The 12,834-nt window shown below is 39.5% G+C and overlaps 1 protein-coding gene across 9 annotated transcripts in view; it reads left to right on the top strand.

Annotated features, from left to right (window-relative positions):
• The window catches only part of dacha (dachshund a), a 331,988-nt gene that overhangs the window by 150,449 nt on the left and 168,705 nt on the right, over positions 1 to 12,834 (top strand). For all 9 annotated transcript variants that reach the window (XM_078412308.1, XM_078412305.1, XM_078412307.1 and 6 more), the window contains exon 2: positions 3,994 to 4,109. In XM_078412308.1, coding sequence (XP_078268434.1) covers positions 3,994 to 4,109 — 116 coding nt within the window. The remainder of the gene's footprint in view (positions 1 to 3,993; positions 4,110 to 12,834) is intronic.

Below are 12,834 nucleotides of genomic sequence, written 5' to 3'. Positions count from 1 at the left end.
GGACGAGTGGACCAGGGAGTTGCGGAGGGAACGGTCTCTGCGGAATGCAGAGAGGGGAGGGGATGGGAAGATATGGCCAGTGGTGGGGTCCTGTTGTAGGTGACGGAAATGTTGGTGGATGATATGTTGGATCCGCTGGCTGGTGGGGTGGAAGGTGAGAACGAGGGGGATCCTGTCCTTGTTGCGAGTGGGGGGATGGGGAGCAAGAGCGGAGCTACGGGATGTAGAAGAGACCCTAGTGAGAGCCTCATCTATAATGGAGGAGGGGAAGCCCCGTTTTCTGAAAAACGAGGACATCTCGGAAGCCCTAGTCTGAAACACCTCATCCCGGGCACAGATGCGGCGTAGACGGAGGAATTGGAAGTAGGGGATAGACTTTTTGCAGGGGACCGGGTGGGAAGAAGTGTAGTCCAGATAGCTGTGCGAGTCGGTGGGATTTGTTGCATCCTCAAAAAATTCCAGAAGATTAGTCAAGCAAGATTTCCCATTCATAAATCCATGCTGATGTGGACCAATCCTGTTAATGCTATCCAAATGCATTATTACATCTTTTATAATTGACTCCAGCATCTTCCCCACCACCGATGTCCGGCTAACTGGTCTATAATTCCCTGCTTTCTTTCTCACTCCTTTCTTAAAAAGTGGGATAACATTAGTTCTCCTAAATCCACAGGAATTGATCCAGTATCTATAGAACATTGGAAAATGATCACCAACGATAAAGTGAGCCACTTAACTGGCATCCAGTCCACCACCTTAAACATTCACTGCTTCCACTGCAATGTAGCTGTAATAACTACCATCAACAAGCCTCTATGCACTTCTCAGATAGCATCTGCTCAACCATACTTAACTTTCTTGAATAATAAGGGTGGTTGATGCATGGGAAAACTACCTCCAACTTGGAAAGATTTCACAAATCCTTCATTATTGCAGGATCTAAATCTTGGATTTCCCTACACATCAGCACCTTGGGAGTATTTTCACGTGACCAATTGCAGTATTTCAAGAGGCGGCTCACCCCACCAACCTTCTTCTCTTTACAAGGACAATTGGACATGGACAATAAATGGTGGCCTTGCCATTGATATCCATATCACATAAATGAATGAAAAGAATCCATAACTACAAAGATGAGGGACAGTTCAGTGTTGTTTTCAGCCATGATCCCAGCACTAATTGCACAAGCTCAACTTCAATCACACTGAACCAAATCATTAAGCAGAACATTGACACAGTGCCTAAAATTTGTACTGTGATTGTAAAAATGGGCCCAGAAAGTGGTTACTGTCAGTAGGAAAGAGAAAGTCGTGTTTCTTATCTTTCTACTTAACAACGGAATCGGTTCCACTTTGAATACCAGGAAAGGTTAATAGCAACCTTGTTTCACCAAAGCTAGCCAGATTTTATGAGTTTTTTGCAGAAACATTTTTTAAAAGGACATTAAATCTGCTCATTTAAAAAATGTTTGTTTGCATCCTCTTGCTTTTGACAGTTTAAATAACTTTCATTACATTTACTACATTCCTAATCTGTGAAAGCAATGTTTTATCAGGACGCTTGTTTCATTCTGTTGAAAATTTCAGATACAAATTATTTTGAGCGAATATCTTTTTGCACAGTTTGCAGTCTCTTTTCCAGTAATGCATGAAAATGAACGCTATTGATCTGCTTGGGGATTTACAATTGCAATTGTTTTGCTGCAGGGGATTCTGCACAAATGTGATCTTCAGGCAGTTAGAATAAAGTTATTAATCCCTGAACAAGTCAGTGATGTATTTACAACTTATCTGGTAAAATTGCTTTCACTTTCATCTTTTATCCCATCCTCCAATTTATCTAAAGTTCATGGAAACATGAAATATTTCCATTTTTCTTTTATGAATCTCATTTAAATTCTCTCTCTTGGACAAGACCGACCCTTTTTTTACTGTGATCTGAACAATCTTTTCTAATTCCAATCTCATTTGCAGGAACCCCCTCGTGCTTTGAAAACCAATTCAAAACAGATCAGGATTATTTTCTAAATTCCTTTTCTGTGGGAAAATGCATTCCTTAATCCGATTCTTGGAATAATAAACAAATTTTAATATTAAGACTTTATCATTTTAAGATAAGTGTGCTTATACAGAGTTAATTTCACTTGGGAGAGAACCATTCATTCTGACCTGACCGTCGATGAAAGCCATTGTATCATTTGGAAACTTTTACATTCTCTATTCTTTTTACATCTTTGCATTAATAAAATTATACAGCACAATTTGAACCCAAATTGTGCTGTATTTATTGCATTTATTTTGAAATCAATAGCCATTAGCAAGTCCGACTTGTGGAATAAAGCCATTTAATTTAACATGCTCTAGTAATAAAATCTCTTTGATTATGAATAATGTTGAAGGAAGACCTGGTTCAAATGTGCTGTTCCGTTTTCCACCTCACTGTTTCCTATCCTCCCGAACAAGCAGAAAGAGTACGGTGGCATAGTGGTCAACTAGAATTTAGAGGTCTAAATTATTGACATGGAGACAGTATTCAGAATCCCATCACACAGCTGGAGAATTTATTTTGAAGTAATTTAGAAAATCCAGAATAAAAAGCTAATGGAATTAATGGTGACCATGAACAACTAGATTGTTCACTCTTGTCCTGTTGGGAAACAGATCAGTCATCCACTCCTGTTGTTCTGACCTCAATGAGACTCCAGACTAACAACAACGAGATCACTGTCTGAAATGGCCTAGCAAGCTGCTTGGTTCAAGTACAATCTGAAATATCTAAGGACACGGTGCGAAGTTAGAGAGGAAATTGCAGGTGCCCTGGCTGAGATATATTAATCATCATTGAGATGCTGGAAGACTTGGGGGGGGGGGGGGTGGGGGGTGGCGACGACGACGACTACAGACCAGTGAGCCTAATATCTGTAGTAGACAAGTTACTGGAGTGTATTCTAAGAGATATGATATATATGCATTTGGTTAGGCAGGGGTTGATTAGGAATAGTCAACATGGTTCAGTGCATAGGAGATTGTGTATTGTAAAGCAGAGGGCTCTAGGAGTGCAGTTACATAGTTCCTGAAAGTGGTGTCACAGGTAGATAGGGTGGTCAAGAAGGTTCATGGTACATTGGCCTTCATCAGTTGGGGTATTGAGTATAGATTTTGGGATGTTATGTTACAGCTGTACAAGATATTGCTGAGGCCACATTTGGAGTATTGTGTTAAATGTTTGTCACCGTGCTATAGGAAATATGTTGTTAAGCTGGAAAGTGTGCAGAGAAGATTTACCAGGATGTTGCCAGGACTTGAGGGCCAGAACTATAGGGAGTGGTTGGGCAGGCAAGGACTTTATTCCTTGGAGCGCACGAGGATGAAGGGTGAACTTATGGAGGTGTATCAGATCATGATGGGAACAGATAGTGTAGATGCACAGATTCTTTTACCCAAAGTAGGTCATAGGGTTAAAGTGAGAGGGGAATGATTAATAGGAACTGAGAGGAACCTTTTTCCACACAGAAGGTGGTAGGTATATAGAACGAGCTGCCGGAGGAGGTAATTAAGGCAGGTACAATAACAACATGTCAAAGACATTTGGACAGGTACATGGATATGAAAGGTTTAGAGGGATATGGGCCAAAGAGACTTTGGTGGGACTAGCATAGATGGGGCATCTTGGTTGACATGGGCAAGTTGGGCCAAGGGGCATGTTTCCATGCTGTGTGACTCTATGACTCTATCGCAAGTATGGATGAACATTAAATGCAGGCCTTAGCTGCAACATTCATATTCCCATGGATGAGTGAAAATATAGAGAAATTGAATTTACTAGGCAGGCTTTGGTAGATGTTCTGCAAGATTAATGGTTTTACATTTCATTCTCCTATAAATTGATTGTTATTGGAATTTGAGATAATTATTTTTGAAGATCAGTGTAAAATAAATATTTTTCTTCAAAGTAGCAAAAACAATTAAAATAAATTATTTTCTTCCACGACAGCTCCAGGCCTGGAAGACCTCCAAAACGTACACTGAGTGTCACGTTGCCAGAAAACTCTCGCATCATGCCCCATGCTGTCCCAGGTCTCTTATCACCAGGAATCATCTCACCAACAGGTAATGAAATCCATAAAATCATCAGCACAGACATTGTAAGGCTCTTCAATTGAAATGAACTAATATTGATTAAATAGGCTTGTCCTTCAGGGGGTTTTATGCTTCAGTAGAGGTTGGAATATTGGATTTTTTGAGTATTCATAAAAAACAATATAGCTTTGTTGTTACATTGTTTCAGATTCAATGTTGTTTGATACTCTAATTCATTTCTCAAGCTATTTCTTGCCATTTTCTCCCAGGACACAATGAGAGTTGTTGATTTTATCAATAAGAAATACAATAGCTTTCATTAAGTGAATTCTCAGATTCAGAATTCTAATATTGGTACTTTATTTATCTATACATTATGACAATTCCTTTATAATGGTACTTTTATCATTTTACAATTAAAAAAATTAAGTATAAATTAGTATGTTTGAAAATATTTTTGTCAGTTTTGTTCAATTTCTTCCTCTCTGCAATGTGTTGGTCTCCAGTCAGGTAAAGTACAACAGGGACATATTCCTCTCTGACCGTCTGACAAGTACCAAGTCAAATCTGTGATGTAATTATGCCAGTTATCCACTCAACATGAGGTAAGAAGGGATAAAGTCACATCTGATCCTCTCCTCATCTGATGACCTAGGAACAGAATAATGGAATTATGAGGCATGAGCTCAATCTCTCTCTTTTGTCTCCTAGTCTTGAGTAATGACCCTGAATTGAAACGTTGTCTGTTCCTTTTACTCCACAGATGCTGCCTGACCTGTCATGTCCCTCTGGCACTTTGTTTTTATCTCTCACTTTGACCCAAAGTCCCAAGGTCTCTCACATTGTCTTTATTGACCTTTTTTTGTCTTGTGGGAATGACAGTGTGGGGAGAAGCCAAAGAGAAAGGATATCAATTTGTTTTAGAATCTTAATAACTCATAGCACAAGAGTCAGCCATTTGGTACATTCTGTCTGTGTCTGCTTATTATAAAAGCAATTGGGGTTGGTCGGGTTAGCCTTCAATATTACCACTGCTGGAGTTAAACGGAATGACGTTCTTAATGATGGAGATTCTATAAACAAGATTTTTTTGTCATGATTTTCCTATCATCAAAGGAGTCTTGAAGGGAATATCAGGAATTGCGGTGTGAAGAATGGGTTACGGTGAGGACCAAATGGAATGTGCATGTTACATAAAAATGAGCATAGTCAATTTCCAAATATATCTTCCATGCATAATGTACTCATAAATAGCTGTGAATATCCCTTAACAACGATGGAAATGTTCCAAACTAAGGTGGGAATGGGTTAACATTATGCCATATTCTACGAGTTATGACATAAATTCAATATAAAAAATCTCTTTATTTGCTTGAAAATCCAATATTGCTACCCTAAAGCTGCTCCATATGAAAAGAGATGACTTATCCACGGCTGCTACAGTTGGAGCACTTCTACCTACCTGCTGTCACTGTGATAAATGACACATCCCATAGTGTCTGAACTCCATCTGGTTTGCCCCAAAACAACTAAAGAGAATTTGTCTTCTACAGTTCTTACACAGACATAATAGAAATGTGTTTGAAAATTACCGAACAAACAAGACTGTGGCCCACAGCGAGACAAATGAAGGTAGAGCGATGATGTTCATTAACCTTTAAACATTGGAAAAGTATTTGTGCTCTGTAATTATCAAATATGACAAGGTCAAATTTAATTGTTAATGACAGGGCTTTGCCTGATCTTGCACTTGTAGTTTACCAATCCAATTGCAGTATGTACTGCACTGCACAAGCTGCTTCAAAAAAAGGTTACAAAAAATTTGAATTGAATTGAAGTCATTGAACTTTATTAGTAAGTGACCCAGTTTTACAGAACTCAATAACTGCCTTTAAATTGCATTTAAATCCATAAAGATTCTACATTCTTTTTCTCGGTGATAATCCTTCTTTTCTAGAACAGAACCCACAATACTATTTTTTCTTTTGGGTATTTACTTCAACTTGTAAACCACAAGTCACTGTAAAGCATGATCCAATGTAACATTGAGCCGTACACACATAATCTTCCACTTTTGCTGAGCTAGCTAAAATTGGCTGATCTGGATTCACAGCAATAGATTGGGATGACTCGGGGCATTTTGGTCCTGATTGCAGTCTGTGATCCAACAAGATGGAGGTCAGTTGTAGTGACTCGTGTGCGCATCACTTAATACTGTGAATCCTCTGTGTATGAAAGGTATCAGTGGAATGAGTGAAAGACCTCTATGCCAGATGTCATATTGTGGATTAGGATTTGCATTCTGATAATACAACTAGAAAAACTGACAAATGTATTTAAGAGAGGGTGCCACAGTGGCGCAGTGGTAGAGTTGCTGCCTTGCAGTGCTTACAACGCCAGAGACCCGGGTTTGATCCCAAACAAGGAGGGGTGTCTATATGGAATTTGCACGTTCTCCCCGGGACCGCGTGGGTGTTCTCCGAGATCTTCAGTCTCCTCCCACACTCCAAAGACGTACAGGTTTGGAGGTTAATTGACTTGGAATAAATGTAAATTGTCCCTAATGTATGTAGGATAGTGTTAATGTGCTGGTCGGTACGGACACGTTGGGCCGAAGGGCCTGTTTCCGCGTTGTATCTCTAAACTAAAGAACTTGGTGAAAACAATGAGTTAAAATAACAGCATGTTTCAGATGTTGTACTTGCTTATATTGCTTATATGGTGATATCTATTTCAATGGATCCACATAACAAAATAATTTCTTTCAAAATGTAATACAGGGCGGAGGATTAACAATGGTATTTTCACAATGATGTGCAATTTGGACATAAATGGTGCAAAAAGATCTATTGAAGTGCAGCCTTTGTGGCAAACAGTCCTTGGCAAAGATGTGCTTATCCTAGTAATCTTTATGATATCATATTTGCTACATTTGGATGGGTTTCAACTTCATATTAACATGATGATAGATATTATTGCAACTTTAAAAAGCGTGAATAGAAGGAGTTAATAACAATGTTAATAAAATCTCCGTAGTGTGGCAGGAAACATGTTGATGTGTTGTATTCTTCACCAGACACTCAGTACACTCAGCAAATTAGGATTGACTTGGCCTTTCCCAGCACTGAGCAGGTGACTTGATTATATATAAATCAAGCATAAAATGTCCTGTTCTGGGCGGTGAAGTGAATCAGTCAAATTATCGAGTGGCAAAACTAATTCTGTGCCTTGGGCCACAGAAGCTGCCAGTTCCTATAAGTCAGGCCTTCACTCAGTGTAAAATTGTTTTTATTTTATTCTGTTTCATTTAATATGGCTATTCAAGCTAATCCATGCAGTAAACCTGAGCCTGTAGATCTGTCAGAAGTATTCCAGTTACTAGTCTCACCACAGTGAGTAGCAAGTCTCTCAGAATTAGGCCATTAATGCTACCGAGAACTACTTTACATGAAACAGTAATCACTAACTTACAGTCTATTATTAGATTAGCTTCATAGGGATTGCTTTCCTTTGCTGTGTGCTGATGCATAAACGACATGTTATTCCCATATAAATCTGATGGCAGAGCAGCTCTGACACTCTGTTCCTATTCTTAGATTCTACTCACAGACTGTTGTGATTACTGCATAATTTTATGTTAGCATCCTAAACGCTTACTCTACATGTACATGTACAGCACCAGTGCTATAACAAAATTTTCAATCCAAAATATCTTATTGATTAAGTCATGCTGCTCATGCATACATTCCTGTATTTCTTGTCACAGGGATTTTGTTCTGGATGGTTGTACGTCATTTCGCTTCAGTGCCCACTTAGCCAAAAGTCATTTTCATTTCTCCCTTCAAAACTTTCTCAGCAGCGCACTGAATGCCACTTGTGGTGTTGTAGAAAATGGAGGATATTCAGAAGAATGAATGAGGAACATCATGTGCGCTAATGGGATGTTTTTCTGTTTTATAATAGTTCCATTGTACAAATATTCAAGTGAAAATTGCTGTGGATTGTATTTGTCATTCAATCATTGCATAAATTGAACAAACATTTATCAGTTAAACACCGCTACAGATTCCCTTAAGCAATAAAATCGTTATTCCATGTGTAGCACAACATATTGAAATGGAATCTCAATGAAATATAAGCGATTTCCCTAAAGATCTATTAATACATTACTAATGTCATTTTATTCATTGTCTGGATTTCCTGCCATAAAACAAGGGCAGCGAGGAACATCTCAATTGTAATGCAGCTCTGAAATGGAATCTTTTAGGCAGTGAACATCACATATGGGAAATACATACTGATCAGATAGAGGAGAAAGGTGATTGAAAGCATAATAATTGACACTGGGTTTGAGGAGTTTTGTAGAAGGTGAAGAGAGAGGTACTGAGGGGAGATAGCATGAGGATTAGAGCTGAAGACTTTCTGAAGTAGATGGGGTGGAGTACTTACTGTACAGATGCCAGCCCATCTGCCCCCCATTTTCTCTGCTACTGAAAACTAAATGGGTTTCTCTCTTTCCCAATTAGGTAAGGGTTTTCGACCCGAAACATTAACTATATCCGCAGATGCTGCCTGACTAGCTGAGTGTTTCCTGCTTATATTAAAAAACACACTGTTGGAGGAATGCAGCGGATCGAGCAGCATCTGTGGGGAGAAAGGAATTGCAAAGCTAGGGTTAAGGCTAGGCTGGTCTGAGTCAGTTTTACTCATAAACCTTATGACATTTTAAACGATCTCTGACTCAGTGGACGCCGCTGATTTGGCTGACTAAGCCTATTATTACTAACCACTTCCCTTGTCACTGAGACCAGGTCCTCAGTGAGTTACTGTGGGCACTGTTCTCTCTGGGCACCACCTCCCATTGCAACTTCATTGCTGCTCTTGGTTGTTTCCGGCTCCAAAGGGTGCAATATCAATATTTGGGTGCGATATCAATATTTTCAGATCCGTGGTATAGGGTATCTCTCCTACATCTGCGTTCCCATGACAGCTGTGGGCCTCTCCAAGCTGTTAACAGTGATTGTCAATCTCCTCCACCACACACTCTACACTGACAAACTGCATTACTGAAATAAAATCTTGGCTTCAATCAAACTTCCTCAAACTCAATTGCAACAAATCTGAAATCATCATCATTGGTCCAAAAATGCTCACCAAATCCACCCAAAACTTCATCCTCAACATTGATGGTCTCCCAGTATCCACCTCACCTCACATCCGGAATCTTGGAATCATCCTTGATCAAACCCTCTCCTTCGACAAACACATCAAACACATCACAAAGACAGCCTTCTTCCACCTCAAAAACATTGCCCGTCTCCGTCCATCCCTCTCCTCCACAGCTGCAGAAACCCTCATCCACGCCTTCATCACCTCCCGTCTGGACTACTGCAACAGCCTCCTCTATGGCGCACCCTCAAAAATCATCAATAAACTTCAATACATTCAAAACTCCGCTGCCCGTCTACTCACACACACCTCGATCCGTGACCATATCACCCCCGTCCTTTATAAACTCCACTGGCTCCCCATCCCCCAGAGAATCCAGTACAAAATCCTCCTCATAACCTACAAAGCCCTCCATAACCTGGCCCCATCCTACCTGACCGACCTCCTCCACAGGCACACTCCCACCTGCACCCTCCGCTCTGCCGCTGCCAATCTCCTATCCCCCCACATCCGGACTAAACTCAGATCCTGGGGGGACAGGGCTTTCTCCATCGCTGCTCCCACCCTATGGAACTCATTACCCCAAACCGTTAGAGACTCCCCCACACTCACCACATTCAAAACATCGCTGAAGTCTCACCTGTTCAGTACTGCCTTCAACCACTGAAGGTCACCTCACCTACTGTCTCCTTTCTCTGTTCATTTATTTATTTACTTATTTATCTATTTATTAATTTCCCTATGTTCTCAAAATCTCTGTAAAGCGTCTTTGAGTATATGAAAAGCGCTATATAAATAAAATGTATTATTATTATTATTATTATTATTGGATTCGGAGATCCAGACATAATGTTAGATAGTGTCAGTCAGTTTTAGAAGGCCTCCTGAATCGACTCATACTTATGTGCAACCCTGAGGAGAACATCAATTGGTATCATCTATTACACAGGTGTGCTGCCTGAACTTCTCATACCAATCATGTAGCTATAATCTGGTGCATGTACATTACGCAACTCAAGTTTAGTGCCAATGAATTTCAGGGCCAACAGAATTGTGAACCATGCAATCGAACCTGAAGAGATTACAATGATCGTATTAGCTTTCTTGATGTGCAACAGTTCTTGGAGAACCAATGTTTAGATATGCTTTTCTCTCAGTGCCATGCACATCAGAATGACATTTTCAAAACTGCGTAATGTTCTTGTTCATATGATCAAGTTCAAATTGAAATCCAAGGGTGAGGAGCAACATTAAACAGTCTGAACAAACAGATAAAGGTTCCTGAAGCTGACCACCATTTCATAAACTGAAATATTTTCATAAAGGATACTGCTGCATTTCTTTAGGTCCTGCATAAATATAATTTAGCGACAATTATGAGGAACTTTGACATTAAATTCATTCATTTTAAAGATTGACACTATTCTTGGGTCAAAACTAGGAGGAATTATCAAAGTCTTACCAGAACCAAAATTTGGACGTCCTTTTTCTTTGGAAATGTGTCTTCCACTGACTCTTCTAATTTAAGTATATTGTCCCTTTTATTAAGGTCCTTGTCTTTATCAATGAATCCAATTCATTTTATCATCTGCCAATTCCTTATTGCTGCGATTTAAAAAATACACAATAGTCATCAGCACATATCTTTTCGTATAACTTCAAATTAACTATTTGTAGACAGCCCTAAAAAGACACTCAAATTGAAATCAAGATCTGTAATGATGAATTAAAAGTGCTGATCACAGAGCCTGACCTGCAACATCAATAATTCTGACAGTCATAATGAAAATTTATGGCCAATTCCCTGGATCTGAATCAAGCATTCTCCATTGATTTTAGTGAAGGAGTGTATCTGAAAATCGCAGAATGAATGAATGCACAACTATTGTATTAATAGGCAATACGCTGAATTCATATCCAGTATGCATCTTGCACATGATATTCTTGAGACAATATTTTTGCATGCACATGTACACTTTGTTTATAATCCCCCATGTAAATAGGTGCACATTCCATTTACATCAACCGGGGGTTGTATGAAATACATTCTTAACATGAAGCTCATGGAATAAACAATATACATACAGTAATAGTAAATACAACGCTAAGTTTAATGATGTGCAAAACAACAAGATGGTGCAATAATGGAAAGCAAAATTGGAGGAGTACAAAAGAATATTAATGTACAATATAAAATAACCGTCTGGGGTAAAGTTAAGAGCAAGAATGTAAATGTGCAGATATGCTTCCCTGATCAATGCATTCGTGTGAAGAGACTAGATTGGATTGCTGGTAATATGGATACCTGGGAATATGAAAATGTTGACCATCTCCACAACAGCTCCATTGATGAGGACAGTGTTATGCTCACCCGCTCATTCCCTTAGGAAAATAACTGCAGATGCTGGTACAAATCGAAGGTATCACAAAATGCTGGAGTGACTCAGCAGGTCAGGCAGCATCTCAGGAGAGAAGGAATGGGTGACGTTTCGGGTCGAGCTCCTTCTTCAGACTGGTGAAAGGTCTCGACCCGAAACGTTACCCATTCCTTCTCTCCAGAGATGCTGCCTGACCTGCTGAGTTACTCCAGCATTTTGTGATACCGCTCATTTCCTTAGGTCAACAGCCAACACTTTTGTCTTGATAATGACTTAAGGACTTGTTATTGTCCTGACACCATGGCACTAAATTCTTGATCTCTTTCCTATACCTTGTCTCATCATTTTTGCTAATGTTGCTTTCAACAGTGATATCAGTGGCAAACTTAAAGATCAAGTTGTCATTGCACTTAACTACACAGTCATGGGCACACATGGAGCAAGCAAGGATAGACACAAAATGCTGGAGTAACTCAACAGGTCAGACAGCATCTCTGGAGAAAATAGATAGGCGACGATTCATGTTCAGTCCTTTCTTCAGACTTCTTCAGAGCAGCAAAGAATTGAGCACACAACTCTAAAGGGCACCAGTGTTGTAACCAAATCTAACCAACAGTGGTCTTCGATGAAGAAATCCCGAAGCCAGTTTTAGATGGCGGCCCTAAGAAAAATAAACTGAGCCAAGATTTCAGAACTGGCTAGTTCTCATAAACACAGAACGTTCGGACAAGAACACAGAACAATACCACGGAAATATAACAGCACAACAAACTTGATGAAATTCAGGTTCTGTACACATCTCTCCAAACTTCTCAGCAATATAAAAGTAACTCGAGTCTTTTCTTTCCCAGTTCTGATGAAGGTCCTCAACCTGAAACTTTAATTCTATTTCTCCTTCTACAGAGGTGGACTTGCAAGTATTTCCAGCATTTTCTGATTTTGTTTACAATTAACCGGTAATTTTGATTAAAGCCAACAAGGTCACCTAGTCATAGGGAAATGTGCCCATTAGTTTTGTTTTGTATTTTTGCTTGTTGTGATGGAGCTCAAAGTCACTGATTTTACCGAAAGTTCCCACATCTATATACTAAAACTCTCGTTTGTTATCTTGTTTGTGACTGAACTTCAGCCAAAATGGTACATGATAGTGCGACAATTTTAGGCCCACCTTACTCACCATTGTCACTTTAGTGATAATGCAAGTAGTT

The sequence above is a fragment of the Rhinoraja longicauda genome, chromosome 15 (assembly GCF_053455715.1).
Source record: "Rhinoraja longicauda isolate Sanriku21f chromosome 15, sRhiLon1.1, whole genome shotgun sequence".
In the NCBI taxonomy this organism is placed as follows: Eukaryota; Metazoa; Chordata; class Chondrichthyes; order Rajiformes; family Arhynchobatidae; genus Rhinoraja; species Rhinoraja longicauda.
The sequence above is the reverse complement of the archived record's forward strand: the minus strand, read 5'-3'. Positions and strand labels throughout refer to the sequence as shown.